General features: G+C 31.4%; 1 protein-coding gene across 1 annotated transcript; it reads left to right on the top strand.

Annotated features, from left to right (window-relative positions):
• The first annotated feature begins 21,282 nt into the window (after positions 1 to 21,282).
• LOC132273197 (protein FAR-RED IMPAIRED RESPONSE 1-like) lies at positions 21,283 to 23,797 on the top strand. Its single transcript, XM_059774214.1, has 8 exons — positions 21,283 to 21,346; positions 21,727 to 21,974; positions 22,073 to 22,180; positions 22,295 to 22,978; positions 23,100 to 23,180; positions 23,291 to 23,434; positions 23,539 to 23,586; positions 23,702 to 23,797. The coding sequence occupies exons 1-8, from the start codon at positions 21,283 to 21,285 to the stop codon at positions 23,795 to 23,797; spliced, it is 1,473 nt and encodes a 490-aa protein (XP_059630197.1).
• The last annotated feature ends 704 nt before the right edge of the window (positions 23,798 to 24,501 follow it).

A 24,501-nucleotide genomic window follows, 5' to 3' on the forward strand; every position in this document is an offset into this window, starting at 1 on the left:
CCAAAGATTTTGCTCTTTAATATTAACTTTATTATTAATAATAAATTAGTCGTTGGAGGATCTTTGAATTGATTATTACTAACTAAACTCAAGTTTAAACTGAAAGTTGAAGCTCCATGTTGATAATCCATACAAGTTATACACATATATAATTTTTTTAAAAATAGTTGAGTAAAAGTAAGTTATCTCATGTATTTCATTTAGAAACTTAAAAACACTTTTACAAAATTAATTAACAAACGCATAGGTTAGGAATTGTTAGGGAGGCAAGTCATGGAGTTCATTGGCTAAGATTACAATTTACAAGTAATGTAATGGTTGAAACGATATCACATTGAACCGGTATTCAGTCGATCCGGTCCCTTAACCGGTTTACATATATTATCATTAGGGATAGAAAAGGATATACCAATCATTTCCATTTCTTTTTGTTTCTTTTTTCCATCCCTTGCTTTCCACATTATATTAAAAGTCTTTCTTACTCGCTGTAAAAATTCATTTAGATGGCAATTCCGTCTTTTCATAACAAAGGGCACTCCATTTGCCGCTCCAACTGGCAAAAAGCACGACGAGCATTCGCATATAGCACCTCCTGGCAGAGAGACGGGGATGAGATTTCCGTTTTAGAGAGAGAAAGAAGAGAGAGAAAGATTATGCTTTTTGAAGTTGTTTAGAAATTAATGTTGCTAGGTTGTTTACTGGTTTAGCAAGAGTGGAAATTGAGGTAGATTTTCGGAATGTGAGAGCGGGAAGAAAAGTCTTCCATGTGTATGTCTGTCTCTCTATATATATAGAGAGAGAGAGAGACAGAGAGGGAGTGGTGCTTTTGGGTGGGTGTTTTGGATGGTTGTTGGAGGGAAGTGGAACAAGACGATGCAGGTGATATACAGCAAATCAATGTTAGGTTTAGATTCGGACACGTGGAGAGTACACTATTTAAAGTAATTTAAATAAGATAGGTGAAAAATACACTCCACTATTTTTTATAAATGCATTTCACTTTTTATGTAAAACAATATTACTGTCCCTAATTCAATTAAAGAAAACAAGTATTAAGAACATTTATATCGTTTAGTTTAAGAAAAACAAAAGATGAGTACATTTATAAATAAATAAAAAGGATTGCATTTATCATTTTATATATTTTGTAAATGTTATCTTACAATTACAATAATAAAAATTGCACTCCTATAAATACATCCGAATTGTTGATAACAAATCTGAATTTAATATTTAATGTGAAACAATACTCCTTTAATATAAGTATAACGACCCTTCTAATTGTATATTAAATTTGATTAAGTCTACAATACTTGTTTATGTTTATGAGACAGATGATTCATAGTTAAATTAAGTATCTAACCCTCACATTTTCAATGATTCTCGATTTGACCTAGCTCAATCCATGTGTCACATTGGCAATGAAATAGTGAATATTGATACATACATACATACATATAATTCTCTCTTGGAGAAAATGATGACACACACACACAAAAAAAAAAAAAAAAAATTATTTAAAATATAAAATGAATAAATAGAATAGATATTTTTTAACCCTTACTTTAAGAAATCATATTTTATAATTCTCTTAAAACATATTTTTAATTTTAAAATTTGTGAATATTATTTTTGAAAAAGTGAATCTAACGGACTATGAGTTCTTAAATATTTTAATCAATTTTTTTTTTTTTTTTGTTATATATATATATATATATATATATATATATATATATATATATATATTATCAGGGCCTTAAGTTCTTAATTAAAAGCCCTTTTTCACATATTCACTTGGGATAGGTGACAAAAATTTAATTACACCGGTTGTTGTAGTGAAAACATAACACAACTTATTAAAAACTGACACGTAATAATATAACCCATTAAAATAAAGCACTTTTACTTATATAACATGATACAATTGGTTGATGGCATAGATAATGAAGTATTTCAAGGTGTAGGGAAGTCTTTCTTGGGAGCAAGGAGTTCAAATATGTTAAATGCTTGTGTAGGGATGTCAATGGGATAACGACCAACTGGCTAATCCATCCCCTCCCCTGGTTTAACAAAGATATTCCGTTTTCGTCCAGAATTGTTTATTAAACAAGAGCGGGGTAGGGTAGGGTTAAAATAGTATTTAATTTGTAATTGTATTACGAAACTAAGGAATTTATATATGTTATGTTTGGTATGTAAGAATAGAATGGAATGGAATCAAAGTGGTAATGGAACTAATGAAAATAAGAATGAGAATGGTCTATTATCTGGTTACAAATATGGAACGTGAAAGAATGAAATGATAATAATAATTCTAGTACTTGATTAGACCAATTTAAAATTTAGAATGGAATAAATTTCAAATTGTATTCTCCAAAATACCCTCTAAGTGACAACTAAATTAAATTAAAAAAATAATATTCTTCTACAATTTTTTAAAAAGAAATGACAATGGTGATAGATGGCGGTGACAATGGTGGTGGAGGTGGAAAACGATAGTGGTAAAGGTGGTGGTGTTGGAAGGCGGTGGTGGTAAAAGGCGACAATGATGATGGTGGTGGAAGGCGGTGACAATGGTACTGGTGATGGTAATGGTGGAAGGCGACAATGATGTGGGTGGAAGGTGGCAGTGATAGAAGTCAGTAGCAGTAGCAGTGGTGGAAGGCGATAGTAGTGTAGGTGGTGGTGATGCTGATGGCTACATTAATGGTGGCAATAACAAGGTGAAGGCAATGGATGTAGCGGTTGGCGGCGATAGAGTTGGCGGCGGTAGAAGGTAGTGAAGGCGGCGATGGTGTGGTGGATAAAGGCAGCAATAATGGTGACAATGGCAATGATAATGGTGGAAGGCAATAGAAGTGGCGGTGGTGAAAGATTACAATGGTTGTGGCGGTGGTAGTTGATTTTTTGATTTGGAGCATAAAGGTATTTTGATAATTTGATTTTTTTTAAAAAAAAATTACTTAGGAATGAAATGGTAATTCCATAGTTTTAGTTGGGGAAAAGAATTTTATTCTAATGGGATGATTATTCCCACTTTAAATTTCGTACCAAACTAAAAAAAAATTGAATTGAGCTTTTTTTTTTTTTTTTTTTTTTTTTTTTTTTTGGTTGACATATATTTCGTTTCATTCATATACACCCAACACGATATAATGAAATAATTTATTTTTTTCGCTTTAATTAATAATTTATTTTCTCATCCGTGAACATCACTTGATATTTGAGATATAATATTATTGTAGAAAGAAATGAAAATAATACAAAAGGATACCATAATTTTTCTTTAGATAAACACATCCAAAAGGTTGCGAATTTTGGATTTGTCTAGTTTTTGTCCGGACTCTTTCAGAGGAACGTTGTGCTCTTGACACGGGGATGACGGGAATGGTTGGAACATTGGGTTGAGAAGCGGAAATATTTGAATAGGATAATTTAGAGTTTTGCTTAATACATTTCTCTAATAATTTTTAATACAAAATATATTACTTATACGGCTACATTTATTAATTATTAATATACTGGGTGGGACCAGGTGTGTTTTTTTATCATTCTGCTTACATGGACACTTATATTATAAATTGAGTATTGTTTTAATATGCTTTTAGATTTTAAATGTTCAGGGTCTTTAAAATTTTATTTCATTTGAAATTCCACGTTAATTTTTGTTTGTGATTTTGGATTATATTATCAAATAATAATTATGTAAATGGTTATCAAATAATTTGGGAGAGAGAGAGAGGGTGGTGGCGGGAGGGGGGGGACGAAAATAAGTATTAAGAAAAAAATTTTATTAAGAGATAGTTTGTTCCATTCATACATGTACTTTTTTTTTTTTTTCAATTCATAGAACTACAAGGGTAATAGAGTCTTTTACATTTAGTTGATGGGTATTTCGGTCACTTCAAATTAATTTTTTGAAAAAAAATTATAACTTTTTGTCCAAGAGGGGAAAGTATTTGCAAAATCAGAGGGACACATTGTAAAATAAATAATAAAATTTTAATTTATTTATAATTATATTAAATTTTAATAAAGGTCAGTATAATTTACTTTAAAAATATGCAATGCCAAATATTTGGTCTCCATTGAGTTAGCACCGTACCAATCAAAATTGAATACGTGTCTTTGATATTAAAGCACCACATCTGTGTTTATCTCTGGTGCTACGCTAGCCCTGCCTATAAGAGAGAGAAAGTAGGCCTAACAATAGTAAGAGAGATAAAAATTGATGGTTTGGGCGTCCGACGTAACAGAGCTTCTGCACCCAAGAGAGGAGAAGTGGTTTCCACTTACTGCTCGTTCACGTCTATTAGCCTTATAGTGCTATGAAGTAGTCTCCGACGTAACAGAGCTTCTGCACCCAAGAAAGGAGAAGTGGCTCTGATACCCACCCCTCACTCCTTCACTTTTACCCCATTTTGCCCCTCCTTTAAAACTTTTCACGTTATTAACCTACATTTCTTCTTCTTCTTCTTCTTCTTCTTCTTTATTAACAGTGAGCTTCTTATAATCTGTAATTTTATAAGTTGACATGCATTCACAGATTTTCGTGAACCAATTTTTATTTTTTATTTTTTATTTTATAGACACCGAATTAAGGCAATGAAACCCAAATAAAACTAATAAATACCCACTCAAGGCACTTTGTAGATGATGAATTAATTCTCACTGCACTAGTGATAGCGCGGGTAAATTGTGTGAGAGAGAGGGAGAGGGATCTAGTGTGTGTCTATATATATCAAATCAATTTAGGGATATCTTTTTAGAAATACTTAAGTATGTATTTTTAAAAATCTAAGAACTAGATCCCTCAACACTCTACAATCAATTAATACTCGGTTATTATTGATGAGTGCTTATATTTATATATATATATATATATATCCTCTTAAGGATATTGGATACTCTAGTTAGAATTGAACATTAAATGTGGTGGTTGTATAGTTGAAAGAATCTTTGGTCATATCATGTCATAAGATTTTTTATTTTATTTTTACTAATATTATTATTATTAATTTTTTGAGCTCTTGTTATACGTGACAAAAGATAATTTCTTTTTCATATGTTTGGAGACTCAATTCTAATTTAATTTGAATGGTAAAAACACTATATTAAGCATTTCTTATGCCTTTCACTGTGAAAATGTTGAAACCAGCAAAGACTTGGGTCATCATTTGTCCTTCAAACCATTACCTCGTGACTCTGATTGGGCACTGGAGGGTACCTCTGCAAAGGCATTAGAGAGAGAGACAGAGACAGAGACAGAGACAGAGAATGGGAGAGTTCTGAGCTTTTGGCTTGTTTTTATGCATGGGAAGTTACATCCTGCTGTGACTGACGGCTCTGATGTAATCGGAGTTACAGACGGATAAGACTGAATATAAAATTATATTATAAGACATATAAAATTAATTGCAACCTTTATTGACTTACATATATATTCAAGTATGGTAAATGTATACTAATATCATCGTATATATATACAAGTATGGTAAATGTATACTAATATCGTGTACATTAGTTAAGAAAATTGTTTAAATATGTACAATATGTTTAATATCAAGACTTTAAAAAATAATAATAATAATAATAATAATAATTAATATATTGTAATTGTACATTGTCAACGATCACAAAATAAAATATATATCAATACTATCATCAAAACAAATGGAGGTATATATATTCTCTCACTAGACTAGGGGAGAGCGCGTGTAAGTTGTACGTGTTGTTGAGAGAGGGGGAGAGAGGTATCAGGCGTGTGAGGTGTAGGACAAATTACAACAGTGGGTGTTGAGTCTGTTGATTCTGCTACTACAAATTACGTAGCCCGGGTATGGGAGACAACGTTCTTTCTATCCCTTTGACCTCCTCGTCAATCCTTATTCGTATATGTAAGCATATATATATGTATATATATACACACACACACAGTATAATTACCTTTTCTCTACAACTTCCTTGCTCCTCCTCTTCCTCTCTGGCTCTCTCTCTAATCTCTATAGATATATGAATAAAAAAAATTCGTAGGACAATAAACTCCAACTGTTCATAAAAATTTCCAAGCAAGTCCTATAACTTGTACAATTCCTCTTTTACCCTTATCATATATTATGTTGCTTAACTATTTTTTTCCAAACAATTATGCTAAAATTCTGATTGAATATAAATAATTTAAATATATATTTTTTTTCAATCAAATTCACGATACATTATTTTTTTCACGACCTTATAGACAGCATTATGTTGTTGACCACCGCTGATAGTCAAACACTCACTCAATCATAAGCACCCAAATGTTAAAGCCAAAAAAAATTTAACAGTCCTGTGTATGATCTATGCTAATAATATTTGGTGTTTGATCATTAAACATGCTTTCAACCTTATGTTGAAGCGGTCAGTTCACATATTTCAAATTTTGCCACATTATTCCAAAGCAAAGTGCCTTCTCTAGCGTGCTAGGAGCGCTTCGAAGGCAGGTTTAGATAAGGAAATTCTCACACGAGCTAATCAATTTGTTGTCATTGATTGAAACAAGATAGCTACTTACTTTGATAAGTAATGGGAAGCAAGCCAATAAATTTTCAGGAAAGCGTTGCTAATTGAGATATACTATATTATTTCAATGTAAAATATTTTTCTTTTCAAGTAAAATATATATACTTTTTTAGTGTTTGGTAAAAGTTTCAGTTGTGTGCCAGGTGAGGAGTGTAAAATATCTTGTTAAAAATAGATGAATAAATTGTTTTTGTTAAATTTTAATATATTTTTTTGTTCGTAAATATTTTATGATAACCTAACATTAGAAAACACATTATTTTAAAAAAAAAAAATTTACGGTCAAACAAATGGAGAGAAAAATAATACTGAAATAAGGAGCATTCTAGCAAAATTACATATTGGTAACCTTCATAAAAACAACCATGACTGAGATGTGAACGTTAAGATTGATCTGTGGGGATTTAAAAAAAAAAATTGAAAAATGAAAGGATAAAGCTAGTTAGAGACAAACATATTTTTATTTGAGGTGGTGGGATTAGCACTCATTAGAGATGGAATGAGGATGTATAATAAATTTAAAATAGTTTGAGCTTCTATTACTCACTCCCACAATAAACTGCAGAACAGTGGCATGGTGCACGTTGAGGTCATTAGAAGAGAAATATTGAAATTTATTTGATTTAGAGTAAGGGAGAGAATTACCCAGTGATCTGTGTAACTTTTTATTTAAGGTGTGTTGGACGGCATAGAATTGAAATTTTAGAAGTAAAATTGGTAGAATTTGAAAAAAAAAATTTATTTAATTTTCTTAGTTATTATTCTCAAATTTTATCAATTTCAATTTCAAATACACCCTTAATAATATTTCTAATTTTCTCAGGCTATTTAATACGAAGACACATCTATGAGATAAAAGTTCCACATAGATGGATTTTTTTTGGCCTGTGAATACAACCACAACTCATCTCTAATGGTGAATCTATACATTCTATAAACAACTATCTCTTAATTGAGAAAAAGTTTAGATTTGACTTATGGGTCGATTTTTTTAAAATTAAATAAAATCCAGAACTTAAAAAATTCCATGCACTGTGGCCTGTGGTCATGTATCTTGATTCATGATTTCACCAATTAATATTTTACTTTGCTTTTTCTCGACACTCTAGATCATGTTAATTATAACAGTATACAGTACAATTAATTAAAACCGCATGCTTTGGTTGCATGTAGATATTGTTTGTGTTGTCCCCACTATGAAGTCTTTTCTAATTTTTTTTCCAAACATTTATGCTAAAATTCTCTGCGACGGATAGAGAAAAGGCGAAAAGTAACGGTTTCGTTTTGGATGTATTTGCCGCACCAACTGACAAAAAGCACGACGAGCGTTCGCATATTGCATCTCCTGTCAGAGAGAGAGGGAGGGGGATGAGATTTCCGTTTTAGAGAGAGAAAGAAGAGAGGGTAAGAGTATGGTTTTTGAAATTGTTTAGAAATTAATGGTACGTGCTAGGTGGTTTACTGGTTTTGCAAGAGTGGAAATTGGGAAAAATAACCTTCTTGTTTTGAGAAGGCCAAATTATCCATTAAAGTCAACTAAATTACGCCTTGACCTAAACAAAAGTACCCTTCTTTCATTTGGATCACTTGTCTCACTTATTTATCATTCTCATAACCACTTGAATATCAATATAGCCATTGTCCCCCCTCTCTCTCATTACCAGACGTGGCTCTATCTCTCTACTTTAAGAATTTGTCTCTGTAATTTATTCATCTCAAGAACTTCTCTCTCTATTTTATTCATCAAGGAGAAGGGCCTGTTACTGGACAATGGCTATATTAACAGGTTAATATATAAAGACGTTACACATGCAAATACATACATATATATATATATATATATATATACATACAAACACTTACACCTGAAAATACATATATCTATCTACAAATATTTGTATCAAGTCAAAACCTTAACTTTCCAAGGTTAGCAGGGTTTTCTGAATTCAGCAGATGGAGCAAAGAGGTGGGGTTGTCTCACTGGTGGCGAGTTATATATGCATATATGTGTATGATTGTGTTCTTGTGTGTGTAATATATGCATATAAAAATAAGAGAGGAAAGAAAGATAAATAAATGAATATATGTGTATGATTGTGTTCTTGTGTGTGTATATATGCATATAAAAATTAATAAGAGAGGAAAGAAAGAGAAATATATGCATATATGTGTATGATTGTGTTCTTTTTGTGTATATATGCATGCATATAACAATAAGCGAGGAAAGAAAGAGAGAGAGAGGAGGGGCAAACACGTAACTTACTCATACCAACTCCCTTCCAAGATTCTTCTTTTAATGGAACTGTCTTGTGCACTAAGGTTATATGGGTAAATTCATCTATATCTTCTAAGGTTAACTAGTGAACTTGGACCTTTCTGAAATATCGTGCCTACTTCAATATTAGTGTACGAGATAAAAACTTCAGGGGTACTTTTTGTAATTTGTCCATTTAAATAAGATAGGTGAAAAATACACTCCACTATTTTTATAAATGCATTTCATTTATGGAAAACAATAGTATTGTCCCTAATTCAATTAAAGAGTATTAAGAACATTTATGTCCTTAAGTTTAAGAAAAACAAAAGATGAGTACATTTATAAATAAATAAAAAGGATTGCATTTATGGTTTTATATATCTTGTAAACGTTATCTTACAATTGCAATAATAAAAATTGTACTATTATATAAATACATCCGAATTCAATGTGAAACAAGATGATAACGACCATCTAAATTTAATATTTAATGTGAAACAAGACTCCTTTAACATAAGTATAACGACACTTCTAATTGTATATTAAATTATTTGATTAAGCAATTCATTACAAGTATTCGGCGTAAGTATTATTATATACTCTTCGTTAATTATTGCACATTGAATAACTAGTTGATTAGAATTCTTGCACAAATTTCTATATGCTAAAATACGTGAATTATATGGATTATATTGAAAGTGTAGTGGCAGCCATGCGTGTTGTTAATTATTATACACTTAATGTTTACTTTTAAATTTTTATCAAACTAGGATTTTGTTTGTATTGACGTAAAATATTTTTTAAAAAATATTTTTTTATTTTCTGGTGTTTGGTTAAACTAAAATATTTATGAAGAAAAAAAGTTAATAAAATTTAACAAAAATAAATTTTCATTAATTTTCGGTAAGTTATTTTGCATGTCCAGTCCGATGGACTCGACTTTAACCTCGATATAGACCTTTGTCAAAAACCGACAAAATAAAAATATAAAAATATTTTACCTGAAAAAAAAAATACATCCAAACAAATATAGGGCAGAGATTGAATGTTTATTGTTTAGAGGAAGCTATTTGCAATGTGATGTCACCAAGGGATGGATGGATGGAATTCATCCAACTCATTAATTCAACCGAATAATATTTCAGATACTTTATTTGGTTTTCTAAGGTGGAACTGGTATTTTAGAATGGGGTGAGCTAATTTAGGGACTAGTAATAGTAATTTTTATTTTTTGGGCTAGACTTAAAAGTAGTATGGCAAAAAATTTTTTTTTTTTGGAGTGGGCTGAAGTCCACTTTCGCCCACCCCTAGATCTGCATGTAGTTTCTTATTCGCATCTCAACTTATTAATCAACTTATTAATTTTCATGGTAACGAGGATATTCTTCTCTTTACCCAAAATATCATACCAAGCCATTATTTAATTTTAGGTTTCCCGTGGACTTCACAATGTGCACATATACACTAGATTGCAATATAGACCAAATTGTAGAACCCTTGTATTTATTTTTTATGTTTTTTGCACAAGGCAAAGAGGGGGCGGATGAGAAGGCTACTTGACTCGCAAACACCAATGGTAGACCGACTGTATTAGAATACTCTTAGCATCACAAGTGGCATCAATTATTAAATATATATATTTTTTTTGAATTCCCACTAAAATGGAAAGTGAAGTAAAATTAAAAAAATAAAAATAAAAAATAAAAAAAAACCCTCATAAGACTAGCTCTTTCCTACTTAAAATGAAAAGTGAAGTAAATATGGGTTGTATGTTAGTCAATCAAGGTACCTATTATATTACTTGACCTATTATAGTTCAAATTTTTGGATGGGATCGCAAAATACTTTATTTATTATAGGTGGTATCAGAGACAGACCCATCCACTATCACACCAAGCGTACTCTTGGGAGGTGTCTGGTTTTTGCTAGGTAGGCAAGGCAATCAAGTGTCCACCCGGGAGGTGTTACAGATTTACAGTTAATATCAATCATTGATTTGTTGTCACACCAAGCGCACGCTTGGGAGGATACTATTTAAAACTCTGGTTCCAAACGAACAAAGATGTCACTTCATTTGACAATACTGTTGAACATTTAGAATTTACTAAATACCAGTTCCTTAATTGAACATTTAGAATTTACTTGGGTAAATGAATAAATTTGAGTTCACACATAACTTGTATAGAAGAAATAATATTACAATCTCGTGGTGAAACTTTTTATTTTTTATTTTTCTGACTCAATCGCAAAACACAAACCGAGCAAGTCATATTTCTCACACAATTAAACCTAATACGGAGTACTACTCTTTCAATCTTCACAAATACTGTGGGTGTGAACACACACACTATAGTTGAACACCAGCAGCTTATAGGCCCATGTGGAACAACAAAAACCCAAACGGGCTCCCAATTCTCAAAGCCCAAGCCCACCTAATCAAATGATCCCTATTGAAAAATGGAAACACATAGCCAAATTTTCAACCCATGGTCTATTAAAAATTAATAAGAATAGTTGTAATAATCAAACAAATAAATAAAACTTGAAACATTTATGAAAAGCATGCTTCCACAATCGTTTTATTACCATTCCTTGACATTTTGGCAGAGCAAATCTCAATGTCATTGCTTTTGCAAAGTATAAGCACACATAAAATTTGGTGTACAGATGGACCAAATCAGTTTTGTTTATATAGTGTAAGCATCGCTTTCAAGAGAAACTGATTCTTTTTATATTATATAAACCTTTTTCTGTTTTTTTTTCATCGTACTATTTTCAATTTTGAGCAATTTAAGAAAAACTTGTTCACACTTTCCAAAATTCCAAACCAAACATAACCTTTGTGTTTGAACCACAAAGCCCATAGGTGGTCAAGCCCATTGATTTGGGTATGTAGGAATATTGACAGTTTATGAGAGTTTATCTCACAAAATGAATCCATACCAAATTCATATTTCTTAGCCTTTCTTTTCTTCTATCACTCTCTTTCCAACAGTCTTAACACAAAATTTGCACTTGCAAGGAGTGATTATACTAAATTTCTTGAAGCAAAATCATGTTTGACTCTTCAAAAGTTTTGTATACTACTTATGAAAATAAAAATAAAAAATAACGAAAACAAAAATAACCTAGCCAAAAGTCTTGCATATGGAAAACGTATCATAGTTGATCTTTATTTTAACTTGTCATTCTCATTGTCATGAATGATAAACTTGGAATCTAGCCGTTGCCCATACTGTCATCAGAATATCTCGATAAGTCTTTGAAATGACCATGTGTCAATGTGAGGGCCAATTCACCATCTGGTGGAAATCATTTCGAGGTTAAATTCAAGATCATGCCGACAGATTAGCAATCTTGTGGAAATCATTTCGAGGTTAATTTCAAGAAGATCATGCCGACAGATTAGCAAGGTTTTGCTCACATTGCCAAGACTAACCAAGCCTACTGAAACCTTGCATCTGAAGGTGTTGCTACAATCTCACGAATAGAGGTAGGCCTGTCAATTAATCGGATTCGGATTAGATCAATCAAATTCATATCCGATTTGTTAAGCAAACGGATTATTGAATTCGGATCACTAACGAGTTCTCAGACTGAATGTCCCAATTCATATCCTATTTAGCTCGGATCGAATCGAATTCAAATTTGGATTAAAATTATATTTACTGCTATATATATAATTATAAAGAGTATGATATTATTAGTATTATTAGCATGTGGATGAGAACACCACATTATTGTATATATAACATTATGATTTTTTTTTTTTTTTGGATTACCTCTAATACAATTCTAATAGTAGTATTGACATATATGTATAGATATATATATGTAAAATTATTGATAAATAATTATATATATATATTTAATTAAATCGGGTCAGATTTTTATGGGATCGGATTGGATCAGCATAATCCATATCCGATTTGTTAAACTAATGGATTATCGAATTCATATCGTAATCCAGTTATCGAATTTTTTGTTCAATCCATATCCGATTAATCGAATCAGAGATGGATCAGGATCAGCTCCATTGATAGGTTTTTAGACAAGGGGTGCCAATATTGTCATAGGACGGGAGTACCTCACTGATAACAAAACAAGTAAATACTTTGACCAAAAAAAAATTTGCTGAAGTCCCCCATAGCATAGTTTGACTCTACATAATGTTACCTTGAATTCTAGATTATTTCATATTTGTGTAGAAATTGTGGAGCGTACAAATTGGAAGATTCTTGAATATCGAACGGCTTGTAGATATATTTATAAAGCTAAAGAAATTCTAGAAATGTATGGAGTTTTGTAGTTAGGTAGATATTTGACTAGAAAGTTTTTAGATACTAGATTTCAACCATAGATCGGAATGCATCTAACACTATAAATATGTTAAGTGTTACTTGTAAACTAGTGAGTGACAAGCTACAAGTTTAATAGTAAAAGAACTGAAAAAATTGAGAAAAAAATATTAATGTAGAAATTGTGGAGTGTACAAAATTGGAAGATTCTTCAATATTGAATATATTTATAAATGAAATTGTAGAAATGTATGGAGTTTTGTAGTTAAGTAGATACTTGAGTAAAAAGTTTTAGATACTAGATTTCAACCGTAAATCGGAATGCATTCTAACCGTGCATTAGGGAAGGGTATACTATAAGTATGTATAAGTGCCCCTTGTAAACTACTGAGTGAGAAGCTACAAGTTTAATAGTAAAAGAGCTGAGAAAAAAAATATTTATGTACCACCAATTAGGAGCTAATATTTCATACTCTACTGTCAAAGGCTCACAGTGCCTCGGACCACCTTCTATTTTTATTTTTGAATTTATATACGAAAATATGTTTTTTTGGTATATGAACCCACCTTTCAACTAAATAGAAACCACTGCATATGGATTCTCTATAATTTATGCTTAAAACAAAATTAAAAGAAACAACAAATTAATTAAAACCATGAGAAATGTTCATGTATATAATACCAGATGTGAAATCTACTAATTCCTCACGTACCAAAAGTTAAAGCAAACAAATTAACATAGAGTAAAACCAAGGCCATAAACCCCTTACTAACTTACACCAGATCGATCTGTTTGGAAATTAATAGAGAATTAAAATATAAAATTCATGAGGTATCAAATATTAAAGCAAGAGCCTAACAGAGACATTTGCTACATATCACATGCTCAAACTTTGAGATCTTATCAACACTAATGAATGATCGTTGATCATTTTATTTTAAAGTTAGTTTCGTTTTGATTCTCCATGTAGAAACTCTTTCTATAATGTGACACTTGAATTTAAAGTAATAATTAAATACTAGATAAGTGTGGTGTTGTCTGACTAATTAAATTGTTTTTCAGTATTTAGGAATTTGTTTTCGAGCCTTCACCACTTCCTCCCTTCTAACCACTACTATATTTGAAACAGAACAAGATGACACAAACACTAAAGAAAAGAAAAGTGATAATTGAGATTGATATACTTCAAATGTCCAACTTCTTGATAGTCGACTTGGTAACAACACCATAGCCCTTGTTAAAGGGTCCAGCCTAACCATTTTAGCCCCAATCGGTGGTGGGCCTCCATGGTTTGATTTGGTGTGGGCCTATCCAACCATGACCCAAAGAGCCCCCCAAGAAAAAGCTCAGCTTCCAAGTACTCTAAAAGATCAACCATCTGATTTGGGTATGTAGGAATATTGACAATTTATGAGAGTTTATCTCACAAAATGTATATAAGTTTTCTTTTCCAATTTGCAATCCATACCCAAATTCATATTCCTTAGCATTTCTTTTCCTCTATCACACTCTCCCTCTCTCTCCAATAGTCTAACACAAAAATTGCAAAGAGAAATATATATATATATATATATAATCCTTTCTTTCGATTATTGTTGATGTTTATGCAAAATTGGACTTTCTTTTAAACGGAAGACATTAGAAGATTTTATTAAGACATTTGTGCAATCATTTTTGTAAACATTAGAATTTGTTGTGTACAATATAAATGTACTAATTGGGGCACGTTGTATTATGAGGTGATAGCCTGACACCAAGGTTCATTTTACCCACGTGAGATATACGATCAAAGGAATGCTTATACGGACGTGTATTGCATGCCACCACCTGCTTGATTTGAAAAACTAATAACGGGCTCAAATCCCCTGCTGTGAGTTACCATATAGCAGAGGATTTGAAAAACTAATAACGGGTTCAAATCCCCTGCTGTGAGTTGCTTAATGCCGTGTTTGGGTTGGCACAAGAAAAAGAAGTACACAAACGGCACAGTAACTTAACGTGCCAACTGTAAAGTCAATAAAAAGAAAAAAAATTAAAAAAAAAAAAGAAGAGGGAAAGTTGAAATAAGCTGCCGCCCCCGCCCTTCTGCAGTTTCACTTTCCCCTTCTTCCCTTTTGCTTTTGTTATTTCCCTCCTTCCTTTTTCATTTTAATCCAAACTCTTATTCCTCTCTCTTTGTTCCATGAAAAAAAACATATTGCTTTTGAATTTCTTTTTTATTGGAAACCCTAATTCCTCTCTCCTCTATTCTTACTTTTTTATAATCTTTTTTGAATCAAAACCCAGATTACAGTGTGCTGATTTCTCAATGCAATGTCAACTATTCATCTACAGGAAGGAAATCTACAATAGACCTGATGTGGTATTTACAATTGACCTAATTAATGCTTAATTGTTGGTAAGTGTTATTAATATTGTGCATTTAATATATTGTTAATTTACAGTCGATTTAGAAAATTTATGATTCTTTCATTTGTCATCGATCTATCATTGTATCATTGTAATGAATGTAAAATCTTCCATCATTGATTTTTAGAACTGAATTGGCTTCAGTAGGTATGAATGTGTTATCAAAAAAATTGGTATTAAATGCATGCGGCAACCAAATCGGGCTGGAAACGAAAAAATGAAAAAATGCATAAAGGAACCGGCTTCACCCAAAGTGGAGCTGCCTCCACTACCAAGTAGAGCCGGTTCTACTACAAAGTAGAGCCTGCTCCACTTTGTAATTGAGCCTGCTCTATTTAGAGAAGGCTCTAAATCACGTAGAGCAGGCTCCAATAAATATTGGAGCCTGCTCTAGGTGATTTATTAGACATTTCAGAGGTTAATATTTAATATTTATGAGAAAAAAAAATTGTGAAGTTTAACAAATAGGAACTCTGATCACCTTCACCATCAAAATAAGCTATTGACACAGTTCTGTAAAACTAATTTCACACCTCTATAAAACTAATTTGACACCTAAATTTAACATTTTTTAATTCTTTCATTTGTCATCTGTTAGTGTAAATTATGATATTTTTCTACTTGAAATTGACATTGGTTAAGCATTCTAGCATATTTGAAATGTTAGATAATTGTAGGATTTTTTTCTATAATCTTCTCTAGTGAATGTAAAATCTTACATAATTGTTTTTTTTAACTGAGTTGGCTTCATTAGGTACCAATTTGTTATCCAAATATTTTTTCTTCTCATGTATGCGGCAATTACACATTTCACAGGTTATTATGTGACATTTATGAGAAAAAATACATTGTGAAATTTAATAAGTAGGAACACTGATTACCTTCACCATCAAAATAAGCTATTTACACAGTTCTACTAAACTAATTTCACACCTCTGCAAAACTAATATCACACCTACATTTAACATTTTTTAATTCTTTCATTTGTCATCTGTTAGTGTAAATTATGATTTTTTTTTTTTTTTTACTTGAAATTGACATTGGTTAAGCATTATAGCGTATTTGAAATCTTGGATAATTGTAAGATTTTCTTCAATAACCATTCTAGTGAATGTAAAATCCTCCGTAATTGTTTTTTTTTTTTAACTGAGTTGGTTTCATTACGTACCAATGTGTTATCCAAATATTTTGTCTTCTCATGTATGCGGCAATTACACATTTCACAGGTTATTTTGTCACATTTCTGAAAAAAAATACATTGTGAAGTTTAATAAGTAGGGACACTGATCACCTTCACCATCAAAATAAGCTATTCACACAGTTCTACAAAACTAATTTCACACCTCTGCAAAACTAATTTCACACCTAAATTTAACATTTTTTAATTCTTTCATTTGTCATCCGTTAGTGTAAATTATAATATTTATTTACTTGAAATTGACATTGGTTAAGTATTATAGTGTATTTGAAATATTGGATAATTGTAGGATTTTCTTCTATAATCTTCAATAAGCATTCTAGTGAATGTAAAATCTTCCATAACTATTTTTTTTTAACTGAGTTGGCTTCATTAGGTACCAATGTGTTATCCAAATATTTTGTCTTCTCATGTATGCGGCAATTACGCATTTCACATGTTATTATGTGATATTTATGAGGAAAAAAACATTGTGAAGTTTAATAAGTAAGGACACTGATCACCTTCACCATCAAAATAAGCTATTCACACAGTTCTGTAAAACTAATTTCACACCTCTGCAAAACTAATTTCACACCTAAATTTAACATTTTTTAATTCTTTCATTTGTCATCTATTAGTGTAAATTATGATATTTTTTTACTTGAAATTGACATTGGTTAAGCATTCTAGAGTATTTAAAATCTTCGATAATTGTAGAATTTTCTTCTATAATTTTCAATAACCATTCTAGTGAATGTAAACTCTTGCATAATTGTTTTTTTCTTAACTGAGTTGGCTTCATTAGGTACCAATGTGTTATCCAAATATTTTGTCTTCTCATGTATGCGGCAATTGCACATTTCGCAGGTTATTATATCACATTTGTGAGAAAAAATACATTGTGAAGTTTAATAAGTAGGGACACTGATCACCTTCACCATCAAAATAAACTATTTACACAGCTCTGCAAAACTAATTTCACACCTAAATTTAACATTTTTTAATTTTTTCATTTGTCATCCGTTAGTGTATATTATGAATTTTTTTTTCTTGAAATTGACATTAGTTAAGCATTCTAGCGTATTTGAAATCTTGGTTAATTGTAGGATTTTCTTCTAGAATCTTCAATAACCATTGTAGTGAATGTAAAATCTTCCATAATTGTTTTTTTTTTTTAACTGAGTTGGTTTTATTAGATACCAATGTGGTATCCAAATATTTTGTCTTCTCATGTATGCGGCAATTACACATTTCACATGTTATTATGTCACATTTATGAGAAAAAATACATTGTGAAGTTTAATAAGTAGGGACACTGATCACCTTCACCATCAAAATAAGCTATTCACACAGTTCTGTAAAACTAATTTCACACCTCTGCAAAACTAATTTCACACCTAAATTTAACATTTTTTAATTCTTTCATTTGTCATCCGTTAGTGTAAATTATGATTCTTTTTACTTGAAATTGGCATTGGTTAAGCATTCTAGCGTATTTGAAATCTTGGATAATTTTAGGATTTTCTTCTATAATCTTCAATAACCATTCTAGTGAATGTAAAATCTTCTATAATTGTTTTTTTTTTTTTAACTGAGTTGGCTTCATTAGATACTAATGCGTTATCCAAATATTTTGTCTTCTCATGTATACGGCAATTACACATTTCACTGGTTATTATGTCACATTTATGAGAAAAAATACCTTGTGAAGTTTAATAAGTAGGGACACTGATCACCTTCACCATCAAAATAAGCTATTCACACAGTTCTGTAAAATTAATTTCACACGTTTGCAAAACTAATTTCACACCTAAATTTAACATTTTTTAATTCTTTCATTTGTCATCTGTTAGTGTAAATTATGATTCTTTTTATTGTAAATTGGCATTGGTTAAGCATTCTATCGTATTTGAAATCTTGGATAATTATAGGATTTTCTTCTATAATCTTCAATAACCATTCTAGTGAATGTAAAATCTTCCATAATTGTTTTTTTTTTTAACTGAGTTGGCTTCATTAGATACCAATGCGTTATCCAAATATTTTGTCTTCTCATGTATGCGGCAATTACACATTTCACAGGTTATTATGTCACATTTATGAGAAAAAATGCATTGTGAAGTTTATTAAGTAGGGACCCTGATCACCTTCACCATCAAAATAAGCTATTCACACAGTTCTGCAAAACTAATTTCACGCCTAAATTTAACATTTTTTAATTCTTTCATTTATCATCCATTTATGATTTTTTTTTACTTGAAATTGGCATTGGTTAAGCATTCTAGCGTATTTGAAATTTTGGATAATTCTAGGATTTTCTTCTATAATTTTCAATAACCATTCTAGTGAACGTAAAATCTTCCATAATTGTTTTTTTTAAAACTGAGTTGGCTTCATTAGATACCAATGCGTTATCCAAATATTTTGTCTTCTCATGTATGCGGAAATTACACATTTCACAGATTATTATGTCACATTTATGAGAAAAAATACATTGTGAAGTTTAATAAGTAGGGACATTGATCACCTTTACCATCAAAATAAGTTATTCACACAGTTCTGCAAAACTAATTTCACACCTCTGCAAAACTAATTTCACACCTAAATTTAACATTTTTTAATTCTTTCATTTGTCATCCGTTAGTGTAAATTATGATTCTTTTTAATTGAAATTGGCATTGGTTAAGCATTCTAGCGTATTTGAAATCTTGGATAATTATAAGATTTTCTTCTATAATCTTCAATAACCATTCTAGTGAATGTAAAATTTTCCATAATTGTTTTTTTTTTAACTGAGTTGGCTTCATTAGATACCAATGCGTTATCCAAATATTTTGTCTTCTCATGTATGCGGCAATTACACATTTCACAGGTTATTATGTCACATTTATGAGAAAAAATGAATTGTGAAGTTTAATAAGTAGGGACTCTGATCACCTTCACCATCAAAATAAGTTATTCACACAGTTTTGCAAACTAATTTCACACCTTTGCTAAACTAATTTAACGCCTAATTTAACATTTTTTAATTCTTTCATTTGTCATCCGTTAGTGTAAATTATGATTTTTTTTTACTTCAAATTGACATTAGTTAAGCATTCTAGAGTATTTGAAATCTTGGTTAATTGTAGGATTTTCTTCTATAATCTTCAATAACCATTCTAGTGAATGTAAAATCTTCCCTAATTGTTTTTTTTTTTAACTGAGTAGGCTTCATTAGATACCAATGTGTTATCCAAATATTTTGTCTTCTCATGTATGCGGCAATTACACATTTCACAGGTTATTATGTCACATTTATGAGAAAAAATACATTGTGAAGTTTAATAAAAAGGGACACTGATCACCTTCACCATCAAAATAAGCAATTAACACAGTTCTGCAAACTAATTTCACACCTCTGCAAAACTAATTTCACACCTAAAGTTAAATTTTTTTAATTCTTTCATTTGTCATTAGTTCGTTTAAATTATGATATTTTTTTTACTTGAAATTGACTTTGGTTAAGCATTCTAGTGTATCTGAAATCTTGGATAATTGTACGATTTTTTAGCCCTTTTCATTAGTTCGGTAAATATTTAGTATATATATATTTTTTGTCACAAGTTATAGAATCTGACTTTAACGTTTTGATGGACCTTTTGCTTGTTGTAGCATTCATACTGAAGTTATCCCAATGGATAATGACTTTAAGTATTAATGATGTGAGAACAAGCGTTCCAATCGTTGCCGAAATCAATATTTCTGAAAACTTAGTAGCAGAAGTTGTCAATCCCATTGACATAGAATTCACACCAAAATTGAACATGTAGTTTGACACTGAGGATGAAGCATACGACTTTTATAATGCTTATGGGGGTAAAGTTGGATTCAGTATTCGTAAGGATTATGCAAATAAAAGCCGTAAGACAGGAAATATTACAACAAGCAAGTTTGTGTGTTCCAAACAAGGTTTTAGGGTGAAGGACAAGAGGGATATCCATACAAGAAAGCCCAGGGCGGAAACTCGAATCGGTTGTGGTGCACTAATGCAAATTAGATATGACCGCAAGAAGGGAAAGTATGTTGTATATAATTTTGTCGAATCTCACAATCATCCGATGATAATTGAAGAATGCACACATATGATGCCATCACAACGAAGAATAAGTGTTGCCCAAGCAATTGATGTGGAATTGGCCTGCCAATCTGAAGTTCCACTCGGTAATGCATTTGAGTTAATGAGCAGGCAGGCTGGTGGGAGGCAATCAATTGGCTACACCAAAGTTGATCAACAAAATTTTCTAAGGACAAGAAGACAGAGTGAGTTAGAATACGGAGAGAAGACATGGCTGATGAATTATTTCAAAATTCAATCTTGTGAAAATCCTTCATTTTTTCACACCGTGCAGTTGGATAGCGATGAAATGATAACTAATATCTTCTGGGCAAATTCGAGAATGATAATTGACTATGGGCATTTTGGAGACGTCGTCACATTCGACACGACTACAAGCTCGTCCAAAGTAATCGTCCTTTTACGGCTTTTCTTGGTTTGAATCATCATCGGGAGACTGCTGTCTTTGGACTAGCATTGATGTATGACGAGACTGCCAATTCCTTTGCGTGGCTGTTTGATTCATTCTTGAATGCAATGTCAGGTAAGTAGTCTAAATGTAATTTTTTTTTTTTTTTTTTTTTTTTTTTTTGCAATTATTAAAGGCTGAAGTTGATCATGCCCTTTTAATAAAAATCAGAATCATACTGAAAAAGTATATATATATAAAAAAAAGAAAAAAAAAAAAAAGAAAAAGGAAGGGTTAAAAAAGGGCATGATCAACTTCAACCTTTAATAATTGAACATGGCCATTCTTTTTTACCTTTTTTATGTGAATTACTTTTTCAAATGAAGATATTTTATTGGGCCATAATGTTCTTGCCTTCAAATTTTCAATCCTGTTAAAAATTTTAGTGATGATGTATGATAAGATTGCCTATTCATTTACATGCCTTTTTTTTATATTCTTGAATGTGATGTTAGGTAAAGCACCACAAACGATTCTTACTGACCAAGATGGTGCAATGGCAAAGGCGTTGGCACAAGTTATGCCGAGGACAAGACATTTACTTTGCACGTGGCACATCATGGCAAATGCACAGAAGCATGTAGGCACCATTTTTAGGAATGATGAAGGGATTAAAAGTGTGCTGAGTCAATTCATGTACTGTTATGATGATGAGGATGATTTTTGTATACAATGGGATGTAATGTTAAGGGACTACAATGTTGTTGGTAACACATGGTTGAAAAATTGTTTGGTTTAAGAGAAAAATGGGGTTATCCATTTGTTAAACATTGGTTTATCGCTGGAATGCGGACAACGCAGCTGAGTGAAAGTTTAAATAGCTGCTTGAAAGAGTACTTAACTAGGAAAATGAGTATTCCAGATTTCTTCATGCACCTTGACAGGCTATTGTCAGATAAACGGTACAAGGTATATCAAGCTGAGTATGGTTTACTCAGTAAACTACCTAGACTTAAACAAAATTGTCCCATTCTAAAACAAGTGGGCAATATGTACACATTGAAGATTTTTGAACTTTTCCAGGACCAATTCATAGAAGCTTGTGTGGTTGGTACCGTGGAAGGAACAAGTTTTGATGAAAATGGATTATGTGTTTCTAGAGTATCTGTTCATGATGGCAGTATGGATCAGACTGTAACAAGGTGGGATGATGGCTTTCTAACTTGTTCGTGCGGGAAATATGCAATGGAAGGTATTTTGTGCAGCCATGTACTTAAAGTACTGAAAGACGACACTCAGTATTTCAAAGAATTACCTTCTATGTATATACTAAAAAGGTGGACGAGAAAAGCTAGGGATAACAGCATACAAGACATCCGTGGATGTGAAGTTATTGCTGATCCTAAACTTGAAGTACGCAGAAGGTATAGGATGTCATGTCATTTTTTTACAGAAATCAGCTCATTTGCATCCGAGAAAGAAGAGGTATTCAATAATTTGATGCTAAAGGGGATGAAATGGAAAAGGAAACACATTAATGTTGAAAGGCAATGTTTCGATGTTGAACAAGAGGCAACCAATTCAGCTTTTTCAACTGAAAGAAGTAATAATCATAAACATAATGAAAGTATCATTGGGGAAGCCGTGACCGGAAGTAATGCCAAGGGTATAAAGAATAAAGAAACAGGTGGTAACGGACCAAGGCGCAGGAAGAAGAATAAGTTTGAACAATACATGCAGAGAAAAAAAAACTATGCGAAACGAAAGGTTAATTTAATTTATTTTTCTATTATTTGATAATTTAATTTTTCAGTATATGTCATTAACATTTTGATATTAGCAATGTCATAATTTTGTTTTTACAATGAATAAATCTATTATTTTGTAGAAATCAAATGGCAACAACAGTGTTAGTGTAGGTGTAGGTGGCAGTAGTACCGTGCCACCTATTACATATGTACGTCTGAATGTGAGTTTTCTCCTTTTCTTAAATGAAAACATTGATTTTTTATTTTTTATATATTATTATAATTTTCAGTATGATAATCTCTTAATTAAGAATGTTTATATTGAAATAAGGGTTGTGACATTCCTAGCGACGCCACTTGGATTTACGAAGATCATCACCCATGTGCACGTTTACATTCGGAAACAAATATCGACCAAATGACATATTGCCCTACCACTAACTTCAGTCATCCCAGGACTCCACCAACTGAACAGGTTTAAACAAACTTTTTTTCTGAACTAGGTATATAAAAATTAATGAACATTATTTCATACTTTTGAAATCCATTAGTTAATGAACATTGAGAATATATTGGCAGGGGACTCCATTTGTTTCGTATCATGAATGCCGATTCTCCGATTATCTTGTAAGTTTATCTCTTATAAAATTTATGTTTCTGCAATATATTCTAAACATATATGTTTTAACTTTGCATTAATTAACATATGTACAAATATTGTTTTTGTATGATCCATTTTAAGGATGTTGATCACACCAGTGGTGACCGTAATTTGATGCCAATGTTGGAGGAGACAACATCCGAGATCAATCCTCCAGCTCGGCAAAATTTATTTTGAGTTAAGAAATTCATGACAAATTGATGGTGTATAGGTATACTATGGTTGATGGATGATAACAGAATATAGTGGCATAAAAAATATATCCCTTTTTGAGTAAAGATTTGTAAATGTATGGATATCTTGTTCACTTTTGTTTTTTGGGTTTTGTATATATGGAAAATGAAATGGATTTTTATTCAGGCCTATTTATGTCAATTGAAATATGTATGTGTACATATATTGTTTAGTCCATTTTGTTTGTGATTTGGGACAGGTTGAAACCATTAATTTCAAGGTGACATGGTTCCGTGAATGGCATTTGGCTATTTTCTCCAATGATGGCGATACTTAATTGCCTCTTGCATATGGCGATTTTATGTTAGACAGTGTTAATTAGATTATCCATCCCAAAAGTTCCATTTTGTTACTTCAAAAGTTAAATACAACATCACACTACATACATCACATTACATACATACACATATATCACATTACATACAGAAAACAATATCAACGGTTATCATCAGTTGACTATGACTTTTTCTCCAATGATGCCAGACACTATCAATATGTGGAGATCGCAATGGCAAAGATTACATTTTATTTTCTCCTCATTTATTCACTCGACCATCCACCATTTGACGTGAACCATGTCACCTTCATAGTTCGGTGGTCCATAATCTTCCTCACAACAAGCAGGAATGTTATGAAATAACCCATTT

The sequence above is a fragment of the Cornus florida genome, unplaced genomic scaffold (genome assembly GCF_030987335.1).
Source record: "Cornus florida cultivar Cherokee Brave unplaced genomic scaffold, ASM3098733v1 CherokeeBrave_3.0.0_Hap2_Chr09, whole genome shotgun sequence".
Lineage (NCBI taxonomy): Eukaryota > Viridiplantae > Streptophyta > Magnoliopsida > Cornales > Cornaceae > Cornus > Cornus florida.

What these genes read in the sequence shown, in the direction of transcription:
- LOC132273197 (XM_059774214.1), top strand. Translation starts at nt 21,283, where the DNA reads ATGTATGACGAGACTGCCAATTCCTTTGCGTGGCTGTTTGATTCATTC. An exon ending in ATTCTTGAATGCAATGTCAG is followed by an intron (nt 21,347 to 21,726) that starts GTAAGTAGTCTA and finishes ATGTGATGTTAG; the next exon opens with GTAAAGCACCACAAACGATT. An exon ending in GGACTCCACCAACTGAACAG is followed by an intron (nt 23,435 to 23,538) that starts GTTTAAACAAAC and finishes ATATATTGGCAG; the next exon opens with GGGACTCCATTTGTTTCGTA.